The sequence below is a fragment of the Dipodomys merriami genome, unplaced genomic scaffold, assembly GCF_024711535.1.
Source record: "Dipodomys merriami isolate MVZ:Mamm:240054 unplaced genomic scaffold, mDipMer1.0.p SCAF_10, whole genome shotgun sequence".
NCBI classification, from domain to species: Eukaryota; Metazoa; Chordata; class Mammalia; order Rodentia; family Heteromyidae; genus Dipodomys; species Dipodomys merriami.
In genome coordinates this window covers 39,545,428-39,572,494 of record NW_027202271.1, presented here as the reverse complement: position 1 = coordinate 39,572,494, position 27,067 = coordinate 39,545,428, and the positions used below count along the sequence as shown (strand labels likewise).

Here is a 27,067-nt window from a genome sequence, read left to right as displayed (position 1 = left end):
GTTGCAAGACCATATTTCATTTGACTTGTACAATAGGGGAGGAAAAAGTCATACTACTAAAACAGAGTTTCTGGAACCCGGTGCATGGTAAACCTATTTAGTCTCTTTAGAGGTTCACTCTTAGATTTTAATGTTAAATAATAACAACTATTCATATAAGCGGGTCTCACTGTATATCCTGACCTTTAGCAAATCCACACACAGCAGCTTATTGTGGTATCCTTTAAATATGAGAAATAAGAACGATTTACTTTGCTATGGAAAAAAATAAAATAAAAGAGTACTGTATGTTACATGGCCCATGAAATATTGGCAGTATGCTCTTTGGCTTTCATTCGAAGAACTGCGATACTAGAAGACCTCCTTTCGAACTCTGGCTTTGTTTCAAACGCGTGTCCATTGGTAGCCCCAGTAAGAAGAGAGTCAGTGAAGAAATTGTTGAGGGGCATGTGGCTGAACTGATTCTGGTGGTTTGAAAACCCTGTGTAACTGGAATCTGTCCGAGGAGAGTGAGAGTAAGGCGTCATGCAGGAGGAAGTGTCACGTGGTAACATACATGACGTAACCACAGAACCACCACTTGCATTTCCTGCCCACAAGTTGTTCTGAATCTGGAACAGATAAAAACAACAAATATTACATTCGCACTTTCTCAAAGGCTATTTACTAAAGTCGGGTAAGCTACTCATTATTTGTCCACATCCAGTAGGCTGTAATTACACTCTGGATACATAAAACTGTGACTGAAAAATAATTATTCAAGAGTTTGTGCTAGCTTATGTACTGGAATAGATCATCAAAGACCATATACAGAACCAAATAAAACCCTGAAAACACATCCATCTCTTCCATATTCTATTTCTAGTCATGATTTTTAAATACATCTGGAAGATTTAGTCTTAATTCAAGAATTAGGTTCTTGTGCTCAGGAAAGGGAGTCTAAAATATGGTTTTAAGATGAAAGCTCATTTCCATTTTTTTCTGAAAAAAACGTGAAACACCCTCATCTTATGCAGGTTCTGAAATTAGACTCTTGGTGCAGTGGTTTTATTGGAAGTCACTGCCAACATTAGGCTACTTGGTCTGTAAAAATGTTTGTGATCAAATTTGTTTTGGAAAAAGGTTGCTTTCTGATTTAAAAAAGATTCCCATGGTCTTAAATTGTTCTGCAATTCTGAAAAAAAACTATATATTTTAAGTATTTATTTTATTATTCATATATGACAGTGAATTTGAAACAGACGTGTGACATGTAGAACAAATTTAAGAATTCTAAAACATGGACTATTAGCAAATGTTGAAAGTGTAGCTGAAAAAAATTATCAGATGACAATAATGTAAAAACATTCTATAAAGCATCATATATGTGATGTGAAACTTTAAAAAGTTATGCCCAGAAAATTGTCAGCTCATACTATTAAGTCTTTACAGAAAACAATTTCATATAGTATTATTAACAAATGCAATTTTCTCTAAAGCCACTAGCTCATAAAAGCAAAATTCAGTAGAACTTAGAAAATATGAGCTTTATATAGAAACCATCCCAATCTCAATAAACAACAACTCTGACCACATGCATTACTAAGAAGTACAGAGAAAATCATGACAATTGGCAGGAGCTATGGAAGTGGAAAAGGGAGGAAATGTAGCATGGAATAGCAAATCAGAAAGATGAAGCTTTAGACAATGAAATAAAATTATATACTTTTAAACTTTGGTTTTATGTTTACTTTTGGTTGTGGAAATGAAATCATACTAAGTACCCTGGCTGATCTTGAACTGGCAATGCTTCTGCTCATCTTCCTTAAAGTTGGGATTAGAGGCATATGCTACCATACTAGATGACATGATTTCTACATCCCGATTATAATACATTTTAATTAGAATATGATAGTAGTATATATGATTCAAGGTCATAAAAATAAAACTGGATTTAGGATTTTGACCAATAGACATGCTTTCTTATAATGGTTTTAACTTAAAGATTCAAGGCTAGTTAATGGAATCTCTGATGCAGTTATAAAAAACTCAAATTTAAACTGTACTGGTGATAATATCTTATCTTTGATCAATAGTGCAAAATATGTTTGTAAATCTAACACTGATAGAGGTCATGCTGTCATTCATAAATGATAGTTTCACCAGTTTCAAAGCACAACAGAAAACACACGAACTAATTCCCACCTAAAAAAAAGTTTGAATTAGGGATTTAAAAATTTAAATGCGAAGATAGTAATAGCATACATTTATTTTTTTTGCTAAAGAAATTCTTGATTCACAAATGATGTTAAAATCTATTAAAAATAACCCACTATTGAAGTAAGCCAGGCCCAAAGAAACATAGGTTCTATGGTTTCACTTATTTGCAATACCTAGTATATGTCTGGGACAAGCTATGTACATATGACCAGATAAGATGGTGTTAAGTGAAATGAACCCCAAGATAGGGACACAAGTGGGTTTTTCTTGCTTGCTATTGTTTCTAGTGTATTTGTAATGTACCATGTGATTTTTTTGTTTCTTTGTATGCTCCTCCCCCATGGTATAACCCCTGTTTTCACTGTATTTGATGTCGGTGCCCTGCATCTTGCATATAAACTTCTCTAAGTTGGGGAGGGGAAGGGGAAAAAAAAAACAAAGTGCTTAAATACAGATACAGTTTGACCCATTGTAACAATGAGATGTACAAAACACTATGTTGAGAAATGAGCCTTACAATTTAGGCAGGGAGTGGGGAGGGGAGAGAGGGGAGTGTAGTTGTGGAGGTGGGAGGGAAGGGATGGTAGGGGAAAAACAAAGGAGGAGGTAACAATGCTTGATAGGAAATGTATTCATTACCTTGCTCATGTAACTTAACCCCTCTGTATGGTACTTTTACAATAAAAAAGTATATATGCAAGATATATGTGTCTATGCTTATTTATATGAATATATATATATATATGTTTACCAACTAGGAAAAAAACAGGAAAATAGTTGGAGAAAACAACCATTAATATACATAAACCAAATTAATATACATAAACAAAAAGGAATTAACATTACTCCATAAGTAAATTTTTAAAAAATCTAGAGTCTATTGTACTGAAACAATTAGAGGACAAATGATTTTATTTTAATCTAAACTTCTTAACTGGATCTGATCAATCTTTGATGAAATAATTTCTAAGACATGAACATGTTTCCTATGCTATCAGATTGATAATGAAATCTTCTAGAGCAGTGCTTCAGTTGCATTAAAAGATATCCAGATATTCTGAAGAACTTTTATTTAATCTCATAGAGAATCTGGTACATATTTAGTAATTTGTTATGTTTCTGTAATGTCTCTTACTTTGTCCTTATTCCCCCATCCATCCTTTTCTCCCTTCCTCCCCCTCCCTCTTTTCTGACTCTTCAGTATCCCTTTCAGCATCTTTCATTTTAAAATGCTCAACTTGCTTTCAATGAACTTAAATGATCTAGTAAATGTCCATCCAAATGTTTAGATGCTAATCTAAACTAAGAGAGTATCACCAGTGAACTGTGATTTTACCTCCTTTCAAACAATTCTTCTGGATATTGAAACATTTGATGAAGATGATTACTATTACACATATGATATCTGACATTAACACTACAGGTCAAACCTGGAAATATGAAGAAATTCTATAATAACATGCATAGTTCTATGAGCTACAGTTGCTTACTTATCTAATTATAAATGGTGGCAGGATCTACTGTGAAAACAGAACTCATGATTAGTAATCACAACTCTTCCCTCTACTGGAAACCTAAGAGAACACAGGGGTACTTAATGACATTGACGGAATAAACTGAAAAATCCATGAAAATATAAAATTTGGGCAGATCTATTTTGGAACAATAGTCAAACTTGTATGGACAACTTATGCTAATGTACCCATAGTTCGTTTCATAATTTCAACTCTAAAATTGCCATACTTACAGAAATCACATTTGCACTCCTAGACCTTGCTGTGTCTATTTATCTGAATAGTTTTGCTTTCTCTGTCAAAACTCATTCCCCATCACAGATGAATTTTCTTGAGTTTTATGATTTACTAAACCACCGTGGGGACTCTATATAAAAATGGTGATGGTGATGGTGGTGGTAATCATCATAATAATACAGACAATCATGAAATCTACTGCAATGAGGAAACATTTTCTGTGGTCTTTCTTCCACATGTAAAAATCCTCTACTACATCTTTAATTTTAGTCACTTCCCATGATAAGAAGCTATATATTTTAAAGAGAAAGAAACAAAAAAACAACAGTCCATTCTTCTGGAGAGCTCTAGAAAGGTGAGCTATATTCCTCTGTGACTTTATTTTCCTTAAAATAATCTGTTCCAAGCATGTGGCCATACAGAAATCTTTTCAGGCAACTATGGCACAATCCTCATGTCTCATTACTCCAGATATACTGCTTTAGTCTTTTAAACTATATGATATAACTTCTGAGCTCCATCATGTATGCCTTGTCCCTCTGGATATACTTGTGTTCTCAACCTTCACCCTTGTCAGTACATGGTATTTATAATAAATCATCACTGTAGGAAAAAAAATACTTGCTGTAGATCACCTGCTTCTATTAACATTTGAAGGCAACATTGGATTTAAAAACAAAGTTGTTTTCTTTAAGCTTATAGTTGATGAAATCTACTACTGCCAAGGCAAGTGCTCTCCTGCTAAACTTTACTCTAGGTGTGTGCATGAAAGAGCAGTAGAGAACAAGTTTTTAGTTAACTTGCATGCAGGCGTTAACAAACTGCATTAAGTAAAACTATACATTACTTCTCAAAAGGCAAGCCCATGAAAATCTCATACTCTGGATTCATTAAAATAAATGCTCCTGTTTTGCAGTATTTTATAGATACTATAAGGTCAGTCAGTACCAAGCAACAAAAGAGTTTTTTTTTTTTTTTTACTCCAAATCTATACAATATTCAAGTTCTGTACAACAGCATCTTTCCTTGGTCTGTTTCTAAAAAGAGAAAGTAGGGGAAATAGCTTTCACATTTTTTCTTTTGTTATGTTTAAAAGAAGTGAAGAACTTAAAAAAACATTCCATATTTTAATGTGCTTCCCAACATTTTTTTTTTTAAGTTCTAGGGGAATGTTCAAAGCACTGTCCAGGAAACTTGGCCAAATACCTCCCATTAGCATGAATGGAAGTTCAGCTGTCTTACTCCAGTCCACTTGAACATGTGCCCCTTAGTGTTTTCCTAAGCAAATAAAAAAACTGAACCCATAATTATTTTATAATTCTGGGATTATGGGGCGGGATGTTTTCTGATTCATTCTTTTCAAACTGAAACAATTCATTGGCTTTACAGAGACTGAAAGCAAGAGAAAAAAAAAGGAAGGAGAAAAATAAAAATATTGATTGAGTTCTTCGTGTTAGATATGTATTTGTAATGAAATAGTATGATAAATCATGGCTATGAAATTATATAATTAATTTATCTTAGAAAATTGATATCCATACATTCTTTATGACCAAACTGCAAAGCAGATTTTATTATCCTGAACTTGGTGTACATTTATAATCTATCTGCTTACTTTAAGTGTAGTGGCTTTTAATACTTTTTAATAGAAATATGAGTCTTTTTCTTAGTCATAATGTAGTATGGTATAAACTGAAAATCAAATAGTTTTATGATAGCATTTTATATTTTATAACCGAATGTTAGTACTATTTAGAAGATACTAAATTTTTGTATGTAGTTCAAATAATGAATGCCATGAAACTGCGAGTAACATACTTCTCATTAATTTTAAAGGATCTACAGAAATTATTTTTGACTAAAATTAATTTATTTAACATGACTGCTCCTCTACTAGGACTGCTTCTTCTGCTACCAAACATTTGTAATATCTATACACACACAATACATTAATGGCACATGTTCACACCTTGTCTTATGAAAGTTTAACTAAAAAGACAAAGCTTAGGGACTTATAAAGAGGTACTTTTGATAACCTTATAACAATATCTTATTTACACAAAAACCTAAAAATTGGCTTGTTTTTCTTCCTTGACAGAATGTTTATTTACTGACGACTCTGTGTATCATTCAAGATTTACCATATAAGTTTATTAGTACATTATCATTACGTAATTTATGTAGCAGATAAAATACAACCTCTTAAAACTTCAAAGCATTAATTCTTACAATAGCAGAATAATTTTTTTTTTTTTTGGGTCCGGTCGTGGGGCCTGAACTCTGGGCCTAAGCGCTGTCCCTCAGCTCTTCAGCTCAAGGCTAGCGCTCTACCACTTGAGCCACAGCGCCACTTCCGGCTTTTTTCTTTTTGCTTATGTGGTGCTGAGGAATCGAACCCAGGGCCTTGAGCATGCAAGGCAAGCGCTCTACCACTGAGCCACCTTCCCAGCCCCTAGCAGAATAATTTTTTAAAGAAAGTATTATATACTTTATTATCGAATCCCTTAAAAGTTTTAGGGTGAAAAAATGCTAATAAGAATCAGATACTTAGTAAGTAGCAGATATATTTACTCATTGACTGACTAGAGTCTCACTGACTTTTCTAATTAGTACATTCATGAGTTGTTGGCAAGAAGAAAAAGTCGATTTCTAAGTGAATTTGCTACCAGTGACTAATATACACTGGACTTGTTTACCTGACCAATTTGACTGTGTGTTAGATATTGCTTCTCATAAAAACTAGGTCAACTCAGTATCTTTTACATATTAGGTCTTTTGTTGTCAAAAATACATAAAATGATATATGAAATATTAGGATTTTAAAGTCAATTTGCACTTCAAAAATTACTGAAATAATTTTCAGTAAAAATTATAAAACTGAAATGATTAGAAAGCTTTGTCAGAAATGATCTTATAATAAACAAAAATTGTCATTTTAAATTTTTTTATTTTAGAAATAGATTGAGAAATTAAAAACAAGAAAGAATGCCTTTTTGTTTAATTTAAAATATCACTATTAGATGTAAGCATCATAGGAGACTGATAAGAATAAAATGGCTTATCAGAAAAGAAGAATTTCTTCTGTTAAAGAAAAACTAAAATCCGTTTCAGGAGAAATGTAAATACCTGGAAATTTTCAAAATCACATCATATAAACTTGTATAAATGTTTACTATTCAAATAGTTCATGAAAGAACTCACAATCAAAGCTATAAGATCATTACATACTTTTTTCTTTTCCTTTACTGTTGAATGTATTTTTTTTACTTTTATAGTAATTGCAAACATTAAAGTGATTATTTTATAGGAAAGCTCACCAGATAGACTTTTAAAGAACTCTTCCCAAGGGAACTTATTTCAGAGAGGAATAAAACAACTACACCCAGTCTTTGCTATTTTATTACTATGAAGCAACAATGTCATGTGAAATGTTTTCCAGACATTAGTTAAACTGTTTTGTAAGTATTGTAATATGAGCATGATAACTACTGCTGACTCATCAGTGTTGGATTCATTATTAATGCCAACTTCGCAGTTACAAAAAATCCAAGATTATAATAAAAAGTATTTAAAACATAGTTTTGCTGTACCTTCAAAACTGACAGTGCCTAACCAATGTGAAAATACTTTAATTTGCAGGAAATATTTGTAATCTCAGAGACTCTTATTTGGAGTGACACATTAGCTTTGAATTTTTCAGTCACAATATTATCTATAAAGCTATTAACTTTATTCATCTTCAAATTGTATTAGTTGCAAAGTTGGAATTTTACTTTTCTTATTTTTTACAAAGCAATTTCTTTTTTATAAAATGTTGTCTATTTAATATCCATTATTTATCATGTAAATCTATCAAAGACAGGCTCATATGTTCCCAACTGAGCAGTGTATCAAAGGTCCGAGGCTTATGTATCTTGGACTGAGAAACAGTGAGACCTCATCTCAAAAGTAAACTACTAAATAAAAATTCCAAAGAAATGTGAGATATGTAAAATTCTGGGTCAAAGGATAATTTAAGTTCACACTAATAGCAAGCAGGGGAATTGCAGATTTTAACCTATGTGTGTGTGTGTGTGTGTGTGTGTGTGTGTGTGTGTGTGTGTGTGTGTGTGTGTGTTCATTGACTTGTCTGGTGTTAAACTCTTTATCTTCTACCTGACTCTTCTCAGTTCCTTAATGCGTGTTAACCTTGGCATTGTGTAATAACGTATTTTTATATTTTCCTTAGTTTTGCCTGTCAGTTCCAGTTATTGCTTTACTTTCCTCTTAAAATATAAGATGTTTTTTAAATGAATTTTTAAAAACCAAAATGTTTATAATAAATTCAGGACTTTAACAGAAATCACCTATTATAAGCAAAAATAAAATAAAATAAAAGCTGTTACTTCCAGGAGTTGGTGGCTCACGCCTGTAATCCTAGCTACTTAAGAGGCTGAGAACTGAAGATCGCAGTTCAAAGCCAGCCAGGCAAGTAGTCTTATCTCTAATTACATTAAACACCAGAAAACCAGAAGTGGAGCTGTGGCTCAAAGTACTAGAGCGTTAGCTTTGCACGAAAGGGAAAAGGCTCAAAGACAGTGTCAAGGCCCAGAGTTGAAACCCCAGGGCACCCCCCCCCCCAAAAGCTGCTACTGTGTACATAATCAAATCACATTAAACTAGAATATATGCTTTTAAAAAAAAACTAAGCTTAATTATTTCAAAATCTTCCCTAGAATGTTCCTCACATCTTTATAGTATTAGGGGTGAGGAACAACAATGTGGACAGGGTGACACTGATCAGGATGCCCTGTACTCCTAAACTACTTTGGTAAATTGCAACTCTTATGTACAACAAATTAAATATACTATTTTTTTTTAGTTAATGTGTAAAGCTACACAAAAGTTTCATATAAGATTTGAGAGATTGGTGAAAATTGCCTTTCATTTTAGGGGAAATAAATAATAGAAGAGCAGCATTAGTATGTAAGAATGAAGCTGCATCTGATTCAGAGTGGAGGAAATTATTAAAGTGGAAATCTTAATGATATAATGATATAATTCCATTAATTAAGACATTAAATTTTAATGAAATAAAAAAGTTAAATACTCAATATAGGTAGGAGTGCCTGTCCTTAGTGGGTGCTGACCAAATGTCCCATAATAGACATTTCTTACTTTCAACATTTATACACATATATAAGGTATTCTTTGTTTGTTTGCTTTTCAAGATGAGGCTTTGAATATGATAGGCAAGCATTTTACTTCCCCAGCTGAAATATTCTTCCTGCATGTTTATATAAAGTATGTGTATTTTATACATTTAATTAAAATGTCTGCGAAATGCAAAAACTATATTTTATTTGAGGAATGAAAATTTCTTTATATTTTTCTATATTGTATGTATTTTTATTTACAATTAATTATCCACTGTGTGATAGCAATATGATTTGTTGTACCAAATCGTGGTAACATTTTTTTGTCCTACCATTCAGCATAAGAGATATATTATGTGACAGATCATAAATCACATTCATTGCTCAGTATACTAATTATTACTATATTATTGATGATTTAAAAAATCAAACTGTGTTTATTTATTTTAAATAGTTTGGAGAGCTGGGTACCAGTGGCTCACACCTGTTATCCTAGGTATTCAGGAGACTGAGATATGAGGATCATGATTTTCTGAAACCAGCCCATGCAGGAAAATCTGAGAGACTCTTATCTATAATTAACCAACAGAAACCAGAAGTGATTCTGTGGCTCAAAGTGGTAGAGCACTAGCCTTGAACAAAAAGTCTCAGGGACAGAGTCAGAGCCCAGACCTTGAGTTTAAGCCCGTGACCAACCAAAAAAATAAACAATAAAAATAAAACTAGCATATATATATATATGCACATATATATATGAAAAAAGGAATAAAAACATTGGACACAATTTTCTCCAAATAATAAAACTCCTCCAGTCCTCGAACTGCTACAACTTAAGGGTAAAAAGTGATACATTCTATATTTTTTATTCTTGTCATTATGCAAAGGTAACTTGGAAGATTAATACAAAAATGATAGAAAGATATGTCTCATATCTTCACAATCACCATCATATGGAAACTAATTTAATTTTTTTTAATTTTATGACTTCAATGTTTGGAAAAAAATTTAAACTACTCATGACATAAGCTTTGATTTGTGTTTTAAATTATCCCAGTAACTACAAGCTATATACAACTTGAATCATCCTCTTGGTATATTCAAGCTCCAAATGGGACATATTTCTATGTATAAAAACATGATTAAAACCACTGGAAACAAGATATTATGTTAGTCCCTTTACACATTTGGTACACGTGGAATTAGTGGTTGTACCGGCTGTATACTGAGTAAAACTTCATTCAAAATTCAAGTGAGAAAAACTTTTAACCTGTTTTCTGAAACTTCTGCAGCAAACATTTTTGTTTAGACAGTATAACTCTGGTGACTTAAACTATGACCCAAATATTGACCTTTCCATAGATTTTTTTTTCTTTTGGTCATGGGGCTTAAACTCTAGGCTTGTGAACTGTTACTGTGCTTTTCAGCTCAAGGACAGCACTCTACTGCTTAAGCCACAGCTCTACTTACAGTTTTCTGAGTGGTTTATTGGAGATAAGAGTCTCACAGTTTCCTGCCCCGGCTAGCTTTGAACTGTGATCCTCAGATCTCACCCTCCTGAGTAGCTAGGGTTACAGGCATAAGCAACTGGAACCCTGCTTTCCATAGATCCTTAAATAGTGAATTTATTGAGATGAAATGAGTTTAAGTGCTACAATGTAACGGAATATTTAAACTAAGTATCTACAGAGATGTAGAAGATAATAAAGACTGATAGCTGTGACCTAATAATTACAACCATTTATTGAATACTAGTGTATGTGGTAAAGTCCTTTGAACTTCTCAGAAGCTATTTTGTGCAATAGAAACATCATGTGAATTTTCATCCTCACAATTTCATTCTCACATTTTCATAAATGAGAAGTGTTATTCCAAGAAATTAATTCATTTGCCAAAAATATGAAAGCTATTAAGTGGCAGTCAGTGTTTACACCACCACAATATGACTCCTTGACCTGGAAGTTCCTGGTCCTTATGTTAATGCCAGACATTACTCAAATCCCATGATTCATCTACACAGATTTTAAACAGAGACTTCTCCATGCAGAAGTATTTCTAATCCTCACGAACAACAACAACAACAAAGAAACATTACCATCTCCATCACCAATATTCAATTTCCATTTTAAGAATAAAGAATCTGAAGAACCATGAAGTCAAAGGACTTACCCAAAGTCACTTAACTAGTACATAATAAAATTAATGTTCCTTAATCCAAACTGAGCCTACCAGCATGGAAGTAGCAATCCTTATCAGAATGGCAGCTGTCTACAGTCCTCCAAAGAGGAGGACTAAAATAAATAAATAAATAAGATTTGATTTGATTTCATTATCTTGTAAATGGGTGTCAAGTGAAACATCCTTGCTTGTTTTCTTTTTCCTTTTTTAATTCAAAGCTAAAATCATTTCTGTCTTTCAGTAAGATGAGTCTAGTCTGAACCAAGAAGTGGGCATAGAATGGAGTATAAATGTGATTTTTAAAAATTACCTAGTTTGTAATGTATCTACAAAGCATGAGATTTTCTTTAGATTTACATCATCTGTGCCAAAATCAGAGACTAGCATATATTTGTTGATAAAATGCAAGCAATACTTAAAGAAAATAAAGTTAAGCTGAAAAGAATCTAAAATCTATCAGAGAAGGAAAACTTAATTGCTTCAGCCCACAAGGCTGGTTATAAGAGCAACTCTGCTGTTTATTACAAATAGATTATTCTTGTTGTATAACATACAAGTGAAGAAGCATCTGAAGGAAATGTGTGTTTTTGTTTTCATTTATTCAATAGTTACAGAAGTCACTTAATATTTCAATGATACGGGGAGGGGCTAAGAACACTGCACATTGTAAACAGAAGGAAGATAATGGTATAAAACCTAACGCAAAGCCGTTGAGAAAATGATGGGCTGAGGAAGGAACAAGAAGCTCTAAAGAGAAAATATGGGTTGGGCATGGATAGTTTTAGCACAAGCAATTAAAGTGTTGTTAAAATGCCATCTTAAAAATGTATTACTTAGGTGCTAGGAATTTATACCATGGCCTCATACATGCAAAGCACGTATCAATAGACTATACCTCCAGCCCTAGGTTAATGTTTATTTTTTTCCACAGTACTGGAGACTGAACTCAGGATCTTGCACTTGGTAGGCAAGTGTTATATATCCCAGTGTATATACCCCGGTTATATACCCAGTATATACCCCAGTTATATACTCCATGACTGCAAATAATTAAGTAAAGAAGCAAAAATCCCATATCTTGAACAATAGTGAATACTCTGGTTTAGCTGAATCATATTGCCAAAAATGGCAACTGATAGTGTGGGGCCAAGAAAAGACTAATCTTTAAAGTAGCATTTTCAGTGCATCAAGAATTGCTACCTTTGGGCTGGGAAGGTGGCTCAGTGGTAGAGTGCTTGCCTTGCATGCATGAGGCCCTGGGTTTGATTCCTCAGCACCACATAAGCAGAAAAAGCTGGAAATGGTGCTGTGGTTCAAGTGGTAGAGTGCTCACCTTGAGCTGGAGAACTCAGGGACAGCACCCAGGCCCAGAGTTCAGGCCCCATGACCGACAAAAAAAAAAAAAAAAAAAAAAAAAAGAATTGCTACCTTCAAGTATTTTGCTGTAAATATTACACATTACATTTTCTTATCTGTTTGCTATCCAATAAGAGCAAACGTAAGTATCTTCAAACAGTCTAAGAAGCGCCAATACTTAAAATACTTTTATACATTTTAAAAATGGAAGCAGTTTTTTTCCAAAATGATGCACTGTTTCAGGGTCAAAATTAAATCATTTCATTAAGTGCTGAAATAAGAGACAAAGGTGCATGAAGACCTGTTTACTACTGGACTTAGAAAACCTGAGCCTCAGTAAACATATGGAACCAACCCAGATGCCCCTCAGTAGATGAATGGATCAAGAAAATGTGATATATATACAATGGAATTCTATGCCTCCATCAGAAAGAATGACACTGCCCCATTTGTTAGGAAATGGAAAGACTTGGAAAAAATTATATTAATTGAAGTAAACCAAGCCCAAAGAAACATAGGTGCCATGGTTTCCCTTATTTGAAATAACTAGTATATGTCTGAGACAAGCAGAAATAGTCAGATAAGTTGATGTTAGGTGAAATGAACATCAAGGTAAGGATTCAAATGTTTTTTTTTCTTTTTTGCTATTGTGTCTAACATATTCATAAGATGATTTCTTTGTTGCTTTGTATGTCCCTCCCCCACGGTATTACCCCTGTTTTCACTGTATTTGATATTGGTATACTTTGTGGAGGGGAAGGGAAAAAACAAATTATTTAAATAGGGATACAGATGGACCCATTGCAACAATGAGATGTTCAAGACGTTATGTCGAAAAATGAACTTTACAACTTTGGTGAGGGCTGGGGTGGGGGAGCCCGGGGGGGGGGGAGAGGGTGGATGGGAAGGGATGGGAAGAGAAAAAAAAGAAGGCAACAATGCTTGATAAAAAATGTACTTATTACCTTGCTCATGTAATTGTAACCCCTCTGTATGGTGTTTTCACAAATAAAAGAAAAAAGAAAAAAAAAAAAGAAAAGAAAACCTGAGCCTCAGGAGAAGTAGAACAATTGCTTGCCTTGAAATAAACACCTGATTGCTAGCTGTTATTTTACTGTTATTATTACAGTGTTATTGTCACTATATAGTATAATGAAAACCAGTTGAAACAAAATATTTAAAACATATTATGAGTATTAATCAATGTTCCTAAACAAACATATGTTATATACACACACCTTTATGCAAGATACCATGGTTGCTTATAGCAATTGGGATTGAAGAGGACATATTCTAAACCATCTCTGTTTTTCATGAAGTTCTGTGTATGTTTTTGTTTTACTGCCAAATTGTTCATTCTTCATTTCTGTCCTCCTCCAACATTTTCTAGTTTCCAAATTTCTGTAGTTAATAATTTTATTCTGTAATTAGTAACAGTAACCAAATTCAATGTCTTACTGCTTTGAGTTGTTGGATTCTATTTCAGTTCCTAATTCTCCCATTATATTTTTCTATTTTCAATGCACATGACACAAAATAAAAAAGAATCAATTCCTCTAGCCTAGGAGACATAATCTTGACATAATTATATTTTTCAAACAATCTAAAAAAGTCTGCCACATATTTTTAAGCTAAAAGGGGATTTTCTCCTGGGTTTATCCAGTATCAACAGTGAGAAGTTGGTCACAGTCAAGTTCAAACTTTTTGGCAAGCAAACGTAAAATTATTTACCAATATAGGAGAGTATTATCATTTTTTTAGTATTGGTTTTGTGACCATTTATGAATTTCACTGTCAAAAATAAATTCCACATAATTTCTCTATATTTCCATGCTTTAGTATAGAATTGATGTTCACAAATTATAGGGATGACAAGGAAATTTGATTCAAAATTCCTATGGTTTATGGATGGAAATGTTTCATTCTTTGTTAGAATGAAGAGACGACCAAGGTATATTTTAATATAACATTTCTTTCCTGTTTAGAGACTAGGCTGCTTCATTTTCTCAATTAATTTCTAAGATTGTGAGGCAAAGTAACAGAATGACAAAAAAAATCCTAGGTAGAAGGGATTGGGGGCTGGAAGGTGGCTCAGTGGTAGAGCGCTTACCTTGCATGCCTGAGGCCCTGGGTTCGATTCCTCAGCACCACATAAGCAAAAAGAAAAAAGCCAGAAGTGGAGCTGTGGCTCAAGTGGTAGAGCGCTAGCCTTGAGCTGAAGAGCTGAGGGACAGTGCCCAGGCCCAGACAGAGTTCAGGCCACATGACCGCCCCCCCCCCAAAAAAAGGGATTGTTACTCAGTTCATGGGGCTCTTATATAGATATTAATTAGTGCCAGACCCTACTCTAAATGTTTTACTAAACCTTAAAGAAAGAAAAGACAAAGATAAAATAATATAGAGCTCAGAACACAGAAGTAGAAACCAAACACATAATTCAAAATGAAAGGAATAAAGACTGAAATAAAATGTAAAAAAAAAAAAAGACATATCATAGCCAAATGTTATTCAATAAACTCACTATTTGGACTGTTGAAAATTCATTTTAAAAGAGTTCATATTTTGTTGTTATTCCTAAAATGACCACAATCAGTAGTTCAAAATGATCAAATGTATATGCCTACTGTTTCAGCCATCTCATTCATTATTTCATTGGCTTGTGGATACATTGTCTGCCCCTCTGAACTCAACTGTAGACTCAAGTATGCCATGAAAACAATACAATTCAATTCAATCCTTAAGCCTTTTTTTTTTCTTTTTCTTTTTTCTTTCTGGTCAGTAGTGGGGCTTGAACTCTGGGCCTGGGTGCTATCCCTGAGCTCTTCAGCTCAAGGAGAGTACTCTATCACTGGAGCCACAGCGCCACTTCTGGTTTTCTGGTGGTTACTGGAGATAAGAGTCTCAGGGACTTTCCTGCTGGGGCTGGCCTTAAACCATGATCCTCAGATCTCAGCCTCCTGAGTAGCTAGGATTCTTAAGCTTTTTAAAAAATTAATTTATTAATGATTCAAATGTTTAGATATACTCTCTGTGAAAAAAAGGGAATCAAATTTGACTGTGCCTTAATTTCCTTACCTGAGAAATGAAGCTAATCACTACATATCACATAAGGTTGTATTTCTTATGGAAGTTTACTAAATTCTATTTGAAACCTGAACATGGATGGGTGGTGACAGCAGTGTCCACAGCTTTAAGGCACTGAAGTTCTTGTCCTCGGTGAGGACACAGGAGAACATCCTTATGGCAATTTATTGAGAATTCAACTGTCATTCAAAAGTAGGGGATTAAATTTTCACTAGCCCTAGAATAGGTAAGCAGAAACATACTTGTGCTTTTACATAGGAGAAAATAAAGTGATTGCTTAACGGTAAGTTTAGAAAGAAACAACTAGCACTATGCACTTATTCAAATAGTTGGTGGACTGTTGGTGTTTTGGCAAACTCCTTGGGAGAGGCTTAGTGGTCAATGGTTTTTATACACTTCCATGTCAAGAACCACTGGTGTGATCGTGGAACCAACTCCTAAGCTCAACTGGGCCTTCTTTTCCTAACTTTTAAAAAGAAGAACTTGAACAAGGTGGTCTCTAAATCCTCTTTTTCATATGTGGTATGGTATCAAGAAATTTGGTGGATTTATCTGGAGGAGTGAAAATACCAAAATAATATTTTATGGAACATTAGAGACATAAAAACACAGGAAATTAGAACATTAAAGAACTAAATTCACACCCACGGGAGTATAATTTACATTTGAAAAAAGTGACATCGTTATAGAATTATCAACATATGTTGGCTGGCAAATATACTTCCTTTATGTTTTTAGAGCTGTATCTTCAATTGCATAAATATTAAGCAATAGGAGAGGAATAATACATTACATATATTTCTGTCCATGTAACAACTACACAGGTTGCACATTATTATTAGGTATCAGGAAAAAGAAATATAAAATACATCAGAAAGGCAAAATATACACACATAAGGTATGAAAAAGGAAATATAGATATTTTCATAATTAAAATGAAAAATTAGGCAAAAAGAATCATTAACTGTTTTTGAAAGAGGTAAGAGAATATTCATTGTGAAGAAAAACCTTTTTCATCCATAATTAATTTTTAAAATATCTACACATCATAAAAGACTATATCCCCAAGCCAACAAGCAATATCAAACCTAAAAAAAAACATGGAAAAAGGTATTTTTAAATATAATTGATCACATTTAACAATGTTTTAGCAAAATCCATACAACGCCAGCCACAAAGTCCATATGACAGGAAACATTGTATTTATTTCTAGAACTGAAGGAAGAGTATAATAAAAGAAAGATACAATAAAATGTTTATATGAATGAGTCTGAAAGTAAAAAAAAAGTATGACAAAAAAACAAAACTGGACAAAATGGTATAAAGGTGAAGCTGTTATTCTATTATACTATTAAATTATATTCTGTTACACTATTGTAAAAGGTATTAGGTATCCTGGGCCTGTGCGTACCCTCCAGGCTTATGCAAAACACACCTACTTTTCTGTATCAACACTTTGTCATTTACCGTACCTGTGGGTAGCTGTCAGTTCTTGGTAAAACTGAGATATCATAGGTGGCAGCAAAATGGCTTTTAGCTTGCTGTATTTGACCATAACGTTCCCTTTTCCTCCACTTGGCCCTTCGATTTTGAAACCAAACCTATTTTTTTTAAAAAAGAGAATTTTAGCTGAAAAATATTTTAGGAAAGCAAGTGTGACAGTAAAGGTTTCAAACTGGATAGGAAAACCAGGTTAACAAAATAACTTAACAAAATTTATGTCAGAAAAAAATATTGAAACGTTATTCTCTTATACGTGATGTGTCTATGAGGTAAATCATTCACGAATAGGAGGCTTTCAGCAAATTTGTTCGATACATCATGTCTCTGTTTAATCATTTATGGATAATAAAATGAATTACACTGTATCATCTCTCTTACATTACCACATGATCAGGGTAATCCCCTTCTACTCTAAAGCCATATTATTATTTGGGTCTCTTAAGATTTATTTTTTTTAAATATGTCTCAAAATGACTTTTCTGGGTAATGTCTATATTTAAATCTATTTAAATATGAAATATTAAAATATTAATCATAAAACCAAGATATTAAGATTCGATATAAAACATATAGCAGTAGATATCTCCATTTAGACATAGGAAAAAAATAAGATTCCATACTATACTGAGCTTGGTGAGGATTACAGGTAAAGGGACGTCAGTATGAAACTTAACTGTGTTTTTTAAAATACATACATGTAATGATCACATGAACTATATCAGATATGGAAAATGCTCAGATGCTTTCGCAAACATTCTTCCATAAGTGATAAAATAAATTAAAAATAGCAATAAAACTAATATTTTAGATACAGATAATTACCCAGAATTCCTGGAGGTGACGGGTTCTATCAGGCCACTAAACTGTCTTATACAATTTCTCTAATTAATCTATTTGAAACATTGATCCTAAGAAATTTCTCAGAAGGTTCATTAATTCATACTTCTATTTCTCAAGAATGTCCACTGTAATATTGCAACTTATTAAAAAACACATACCTAGAACTATGTTCAATATGAAAAACTTTAATTTGTTTTCCATGAACATGATCCAAGCAGCTTTCAGAAATCATACTATTATTATTTACACAAGTATGTACCAACATAAAATGATTAGGGAAGAAGCAGGCAATCAAGTATGAAAATGAACTGAAGTATATATAAGTGAAAAATGAAAGGGCCTCAAGTATAAAAAGCCTTTCATTCACATTTAATCAAAACTCCCATACATTGTTCCTCATATTTAACTCTAACTTTATATATCTTCACAACTTTGGTTACATTATTCCTATTCAGTATAACTCCATATTGCAAATTTGAGATGGAAGATTTGAAGAGTTTTCAAGCAAAACACAAGAGCTACCTGTTTAGAACATTCTCCTACTACACTGCTGGCAATAAAGATTATCCCTTCTACCCAGGACTTTAGATGGCAAGCAACGTAAAGAAAAGAAAACATATGTTGCTGCTGTTTCCAGAGACAGGCACCAAGAGCACACTAAGAGAATTTATTAAGAATAGATTTTACCCTGTAAGTTTTGATTTGTTTTTCACATTGACAACAAAGACTAAGATTCTCCTTAAAATGAATGACTACCTCCAGTCTCATGTGAAAAGCAGGATGGAGAACAAGCTGAGAAAATAGGATTCGAGTTGGCTCTCTAGGTATGTTCTAAGATAAAAATTAATCAGGACTTGAGGGGGAACATGGGTAGTGCATAGCTGATCACTCTATATGTAAACACATTTTTCTATGGTTACAAGTATAACTAATTCAAATACATATGCACAAGACAAAAAAAAACACATGCAGGACTGATGTTAATACTTGACCATTCTAAAATTCTTCATTAGCACACACTATCTATATATTTACTTCCTGAGCTAAGATAAAATAACCATTTGCTTCCACAACTCAAGCAAAAATCTGCTGCTTGTTAACCCTGAACCACCAGATGTTGTTTTTAATGACACACGGGCCTTATGATGGCTTGATCTTAAGAAGTAATACTTATTGCACTTGGAAGAGCATTATTCACCACTTATTCATTTTTTTCTCTTGGTGTTTTAAAATTTTCTAGAATAGTAAAAATAATCCCTAATAAAAGGCTTGCTTCTTACTGCTGCATTTGAAACTCTTCTAACTTGTAAGTAATAAAATAAAGGTCAAGAACATCAAACCTAGCTAAAATAAAATATTTTTACAAGTTGGCATTTTATCCAGTATATTTTCTTTTTTCAAGTTTTTTAACACTAAGTACACTGAATGATCTTATTTGAAAATTTGAATCGTTTTTGTAAACATGATTGAATATGCAAAATAATTATTTTGAGCAATATCATCACTTGGAAAAACTTAAAGATTTACCTATAGTTTAGAAGATAAAATAGGACAATCTGTAGTGACAACAGCAGAGAACAGAAAATTACAAATGAACTATTTAGTGTTCACATTTATGAAGGTATCTTGTGATATACAGAACAATCGGAAGTTTGTGTAGTGTTTCATTTTCTCTTTTGTTAGCTCCTCAACCTAAATAAAGCTACTTATGCACTACTAGAAAAATAATATCTTGTATGTAACCTAAAAAACCCTCAATAGTTGAAAAAATAAAAAGTTAATATAATGTATTGATTACCTGATAGACAATTATCAATTTGGTCTTGACCTCTTGGCAGTTTCTTTTTGAGACCAGAGCTATGTTATTGTAGTCTGTTTCTTTGTAAATGACTTTTAAGTTTTAAAGTTATATAATGTAACTAGACTTCTTATGTTTTGTGAGAGTTGTTAAAGTTTTGCTAATTCAAAGGGATTCTGATGGCCCTACAAGCATATACATCCCATTGTTCTATGCATTCAGTGGGGAGTCAGTTTCTTCCTTGATGAGCCATTGCAATTAATAATTTACTCTGCCATGCCATTCTTTCCACATTACCCAGCCAGAACTCCATTTGATGCCTACCTGCACCCTGGCCTCAGTGAGTTCCGTGCGCAGTGCCAGTTGTTCCCTGACATACACATCCGGGTAGTGGGTTTTCTGAAAGACCTTCTCCAGCTCTTCCAGCTGCAGGCTGGTGAAGGTTGTTCGGTGTCTTCTCTTCTTACTGCTGGATACATTGCTGTCACATTTATCCCCAAGTTCATCCAGTTCTCCTTTCTCTGGCATCCCTTTCACGGGAGACATCCGGAGATTGTTGCAGTTGTCCATGGCTCTATTTAGTTCGGTGTGAAGAGGCTGTCCCTCTACTTTGGTGATCCCATAATTCACTGCATCCAGAGGGGAAAACAATGGTGCTCAGAATTGTGAAAGACATTTCCATGAATCCAATAGAGGCAATTTAGGGCATAAAGAAATAAATGTGCTAAGGATTAACTGTGCCAGTGTGAAAGCGGTCATCACACCACACAGAATGTACAATTATTAATTTACTGTGGAACAATCTTAAAATAAGTTTTAAATGTGTACATGCAACTCGTAAGTTGCCAACATCCACAGTACTCATGCAATGTATAATCATCTACTCTTAAAAAAGAAACTCAGTGATTATGACATTTGAAAATGAATGAAACATAACTTGTCATGTAAAAGACAAAATTAATCGACTCTTGTGGCTCAAAAAATATTTCATTTGTAAATAGTACCTATACAATAGTATCTAACAGTTAACTCTTCTTCCACTCAAAAGCTCTTAAGTGAACCTATGTGGGACATTCTTTCCATTACACTTTTAATATTTTAAGTGAAAACTCACATCAGAATTTAAATTTCTTTCAAAAAGCCATATACTAAATTCAAAATGAACCTTGTCAATCTCTGGAAATCTCTATAGAAAAGAGTAAGTTTTTCAGCAAACTACTTTTAACTCATCTCACAGCTCTTTGATTATTTTGTGTAACTCGGGAAATATATTTTAAAACAGAAAGTTTCATTGTTTTCTCTATGAACGCAGAGAAATTAAAACATCTATTAAAACGTTACAAAGGTTGACATCTGGTGTTGTGTTAAGGGGTGTTTTAATTTCGCTAATTTCCTTCAGATTTGATTGCATGCTTGCAACATGATATAAAACAAAAATGAATCCTATAATGCCACACACGCAAATACCATGGATACACATAATGAACTGGAAGTCATTTTTGCTTTGTAAAAAGTAAAGTCAATCCTGTCAGACCAATACTTTTCGGCAGACAACGTACTTGTACCGTTGTTTTTATTTGTCTCTGTTTTGTAAACCAGTCCCGGGAACATACTTTAAGAGCCAGTTCATTTTGATGGACAAACATGCCTTGAAGCTTTCGTGTAAAGGAAGGTGCTATGTAAAAAAATAAATAAATATAAAGAAGGAGCAGGACTTATTAACAATACGGGTTTGTCTCTGAGGACCGAGCCAACCCGGGAACTGCGGCAATTAGGAGTGGGGGAAGGGGCGCAGTGGAGACGCTGGGGGCATCTCAGGAGACAGACTAGATCTTTCTACAGGAAATCGGACATTTGTCCTTGGGCATCCTATTCAATCCCTTTCTGTTAAAAAAAAAATCCTAAGCGTGTGATATTTGTTCAGAATTTAATAACAACCAAAATTACTCATTTCTCTTCTCACTTCGGGTTTCCGACAATTTAAAATATGACTAATGTAGCCGGCACAACAGGTCATTAAAAAGAAAGAAAGAAAGAAAGAAAGAAAGAAAGAAAGAAAGAAAGAAAGAAAGAAAGAAAGAAAGAAAGAAAGAAAGAAAGAAAGTTCTCTCCGTTCTAATAACTTTCTGCATACACTTGAAAAATCCCAAGGACACAGACACTGTGGTCTCCTAGACAGCCAGAAAGTCCGAAAGTACGAGCAGTAAAGAATTAGCGGATCAATTTTTTTTCTAAATAAATGTTGATAAAATTACTGCTTGTCGCTGGTCGTTATGCTACTAATGTTTCAAAGGTAACGATGCGACTCGGAATGAAGTAAAATATGAGTTGCATAAGAAGCTTCTGTACGAATTTTTTTAGAAAACAAACTCCTTCCCACAAAGCTGGTGTCTGGCGAGATTTTGTGAACTTCCATTAAAATAGGGGGCGGGGGGGGGCTTGTTGTAAATATTTCACACTTAATTCGTTTGTTATTTTAAAGCAGCCCGCTCCTTACAGCTTAACTGTAGAATATATACAATGATAAGGAAAAGGGACTCTTGAAATTGTAAACGTGCTTTAGCTGTCGAGATCTGAAATAATAGGTTTGTATTGAATTACAAGATAGAAAAGATAGATGGTTTGTTTTGATGACATTTTGACTCTGAGATACTTGGGCATTCAAAGTTGAAGATTTCGCCCAGAAGCCTTCTGAAAGGCTTACGAGGTGACTTTTCATGGGAAGTAAGGAATCCGCAAGTGACTGATGATCTCGGGGATTCTTTGCCCCCACACAACTCAAAATAATTGGGTGAGTTTAAAATGAAAAAAAAAATCAGGTGTTTTGTTGGGGACGCAAAACAATTTTTTTTAAAGCGCAGAAATCACAAATTCACACAAGCTCTGTTTCTAGCAACGCCTCCAACTTCAAAGTTTAAAACAGCGTCATTCTTCAGACGATTTTTTTTTCCACCTAAAAAACAACGATTTCTTTCTCTTCCCTCCCTCCAGAGGATTGGGAAGTGCTCCCCGGGGCTGTGAAGGACCTCAGCCCCGGCGTCCGGCTCGCGGCCAGCGGGCGCGCTCCACCGCCGTTTAGCGCTTATCAGTTTGCCCTGCAGGCTTAATTACAGCCTTTCGAACCCTCAGAGGCACCAGCCGACCTCGAAAAGAGACTCGCGCGAAGCCACCGCGTTCAGGATCTTTCCTTGGCACCGGATCCCCAGACACATCGCCCCAGAAGTCCACTCCAGGACACCGCGCGCCCTAAGGGGCGCACCGCGCTTTGGCCTTTCTCGGCCCAGCTCCAGCCCCTCTGGTGCCCGCTTTTCTCTCCCGCACCCCCGCACCCCCGTGCCGCCTAAACGTGCTGACCCAGTGGGAGGTTTTCCCGAGCCGGGGATGGAGGCGGGGGGGGGGGGGGGGGGAAGGGGGCTGCGTGGCGGGGCCGCGTCTCTGGAGACTCACCACTGTTGTCCTGACAGGGCGAGGTCCTCTCCAGCCGCACGTGATGCTCCGCTCGCGGCAGGGGCCCGAAGGCCTGCACGCATTTGCCGGCCGACGCTTTGCCGTAAAAGGACTCATTGTCCAGCGTCTCCATAACGTGCTCCAACGCGCCTCCTGCGCCCATGTAAAAGTCACTGGTTTTACTTGGCGGACTCTTAAGAGCAAACTTCTCGCTCAGAAACTCCATAATCCTGGATGGCTGTCTGGGAGTTGTCCGGGAGAGGAGTGGAGGGTAGCGCTGGAGAAGAGGGGAGGGTGGCGGAGGAGGGGGGGAGGAGGGCGCGAGTGGGCGGGAGGAGGGAGGGCCACGGAGGAGGGAAAGGTGAAGGAGAGCTTGAGGCTGGGCGACGCCGGGAACTGCCCGGCTCTGAGCCCTTTAATACGTCCCGGCTGGAAAAAAAGGGGGCACCCGAAGTTGCCTTTATATCTTGAAACTCAGCTGGGCTCCTCGGGCAACCTCCCAGTTCTAATGAATATGAAAATAGGCAGTCGACTAAACTCCACCCCAGGGTCCCCCCCCTCCGCCCCCACCCCACCCCACCTCCATCTTCCCCCACTTACCCTGGCGGGGGGTGCGTCCAGGCCTAGGTTGCACGGACAGTTCCAATTCAAGCAAATGCCAGCAGAGACCAGGCCCCTGCCACCCAGAAACATTGTCGCCTCAACCGCGGACTGGCATTTTGGAAGACGTTGGGTGAGATCGCACCGCAGTGAACCCTTCACTCCCCCCCCCGGCCCCACGCTGTGCGCCCGCCCGGACCACCCGCCCCATGTCCACCCCCCCCCCCCAGCCAGCCACCCACCACCAGAGAGATTTACAGAGGTATCTTAAGAACTTGAAAGGAAGTATTGCTGTAAAAGGCTTTTATTTCATCTGTAGATGGTTTACGGGGAAGATCCACATTCATCTCAAGCCCCAAAAGGAGCCCGATCGATACATTGTGAAGGAGAATGGCGAGGCTTTATAAAGAGACCGCTCGGGGCTTCTGAGCCGGACGAGCTAGGGCGTCCGCGCCATGTCAGCTCCTAAAGAGGCCCAGGGCCTTTTCCTTTCTCTCGAGAATGCATAGCGATGGATGGATGGGAAAGGGAATAAACAGAACGAGAGCCACGGGAGCGATTCGATTATTCCACTTACCAGATTTCCCCATCGTCTCTCCACCTCTCCCCTTGGGCCCCGATTGTGATCATCAGACCCATATTATTTTTATAAAATAAATCTGTTGAGACAAGTGCTCCTCCCCCCCCAAAAAAAAAGACCCAGAGGAACATTCCTTGCACCGGCGGGTTAAGGGAGGAGAGAGGTTGGGCCTTCGGCATGCTTGGTAAAGGGGAAATAGTTGTACTTGGGGAGAGTGGCGATGAAGTGTCGGGGAGCACTGGGCGCGGGGGCCAGGACCTCTCCCGCAGGGGACGGGCAGGCCAGGCAGGGCAGGGCGGGTGGTACAGGACCTTTGGGATTGGAAGCGTCTCAGGGTTTAGGGTGACCTCCGGCTTCCAAGGAGACTCTGGCTCCTAAGCGAAAAGCGTTCATTGCCTTGGGCGCGCAAAATATATAAAAGAAATACTAATAATAAAAATAGGCAGTCCTTGGCAATGAGCCCCTTAACCGACGGATCTGATGAAAACCCCACAGGTTGTGTGCCCGGGAGGTCTCGGCGTGTGTGTGCTGACAAAGCGAGAAGGGAGAAATCCCTGCGCGGGGGGGGGAAGGGGGCTCCAGCCTCCTGGCAATTACACCGCGATCGCCGACACACCGGGTACCCCAGATTTGGGAGATGGAAAAGCCAAGCCTAACATAGGCAGGCATCCAACTGGGTTCGGGAATCTGCCTTGCTTTTCGGGATCTTGGGCTGATCCGCTCTCCACGGAGGATATTTCTCTTTGAGACCCAACCTGGACGCAGCCTAAGTAGAAAAAAAGAAAAAAACAATTCCGGAGGCTCTACACACCCCCCAAGAGCCGCAACTTAGCACTGCCCTAAAGGCGGGGCCCGACAGGAAAACGCGTTTCCCACGAGTGAACCAAGCGGAAGGGCCAGCGCATAACAGCCGGGTTAGCGGTCCAAGCGCCACCCGAGACCGTTCTCCCGAAAAGGGGCGCCAGCTCGCTCCCCGTGGTGGAGTCTTGCTTGGCGTGGCCTTGATTTCGTACTCACGCCCGGGAGAGATGAAGTTGTTCATGCCTTTGAATTGGTTGTGCTGTATTATTGACGGGAGCAGGGCAGTTTACCTCAATAGATAATTGTCACATCTCAAGAGGGCGCAGGGTGGGGGAGGGTGAAGTATTGGGGATGTGCGTGTATTGGGGGGGAAACTATCCCCCAAGAAAGCCCGGGGGCTCCTTGAAAAAGGAAACAGATAACCTCTGTTCTTCGTGGACAGTTTTCTTCTCTCACCTCGTAAAAGGCCAGGGACACGCGGTCGGTAAAGTACTCTCGCTGAGCTGGGATGCTTAGACACTTTCCAGCTGATACCTGAGCAAAGCTGTGTGGGTACTTCGGGTGTGGACTTTGACCCTCCATTCGTGAATGGGTTGGTGACTTTCAACATTCTCCCACCATCCTTTGTATCCGTGTTGTTCAGGTATTCTGAAATTCTGACCTTCTCTAATAGACACGGGAAATGGCAAGAGAAATGGTCATTTAATTCTTTTTTTCTAAAAATTCACAGCAGCAAGAATTCCCTTTTGCTGAGTGGAGTCATATAAAGAATTCCTCCTTACAAACTAAGTTATGTCGTAGAGTTCTGTCCGCTTGTTTATAAATACGCGTTTTAAGAGCCGTAAATTCCTTGAAAAACATTCGGTGTCTTTTAAATGAAAGACATATGATGCAAGCTCTAGAGTACTTGTATGCCAATAAAGACACAACTCAGAGGAAACGGCAAGGTAGCCCAGGAAAGCAGCTGCCTTACAAGTCCATTTCCACTCCATTAACCCAACTCAATTTTGATGGTAGTGGTTGTAAGGGATGAGGTGCAAGGTGTCACCAGCCCCACTTAATATCCTGAAGCCCCCTGGAAATGCAAATCTATTTACATGGAATCTCTTGTGCTTTGTGACATGTAACCACATGTGCCCATAACAGAGGGAACAGCTAATGGCAGGCTCCCATAGCAAATGTTTAATCTGCAGTTTTTGGCAAGAAGTTAGGACTTTGGTTGCCAAGAGCTGCATTAAAAGGACTTTGAGAGGTTGAGATAGAGTTTATAGTAATGACACAGCTCTAGTCATTGGAACATTAAGAGTAAGTTAAAAATAAGACTCATTAAAACAGAAATAAATGATTTCTGAAAGTCAGAGAAAGGAAAGAGAACCTCAAATTGGAAAGCATCTCGCCTTTCCTGGGATCTATCTACCTGTGCCTTTTCTGCTGGATGGTTTGGGGATAACCTTGATAATCAACCATAACACTTTGATAACTGCTTTCAGCTACCCTGCGCAGATCCATTATGGGACTTAGCTCCTTGCCAGGTTTTTAAAACTGGCTTCATATGGGCCTTGTCTTGCTTCCTCCTCTGATTCTAACCAATCCACCCCTTCCACACAGAGGTCAGTATTCCTGAAGGGTGATTCACTGGCAAGGAAAAATAAGCTTCTAGTTGGGATTTCATCTCTGCAGGATCATCTGGTCAGCTAAAGGTTATCAGTTCCTTCTTTGCTCCTTCTTTCAATTTCATCTTTCAGAGTCACGTTCAATTATTTTCATACTTGGAGTCCAAACCCAGGATTCAGCTTGC

General features: G+C 36.7%; 1 protein-coding gene across 1 annotated transcript; it reads right to left on the bottom strand.

Annotated features, from left to right (window-relative positions):
- Window positions 1-15: 15 nt before the first annotated feature.
- Alx1 (ALX homeobox 1) lies at window positions 16-23,792 on the bottom strand. Its single transcript, XM_070036925.1, has 4 exons — window positions 23,289-23,792; window positions 20,166-20,470; window positions 17,173-17,301; window positions 16-611 (listed from the first exon to the last, which is right to left on the bottom strand). Exons 1-4 carry the CDS (start codon window positions 23,512-23,514, stop codon window positions 291-293), a joined length of 981 nt encoding a protein of 326 aa, XP_069893026.1. The 5' UTR covers window positions 23,515-23,792; the 3' UTR covers window positions 16-290.
- Between the last annotated feature and the right edge of the window lie 3,275 nt (window positions 23,793-27,067).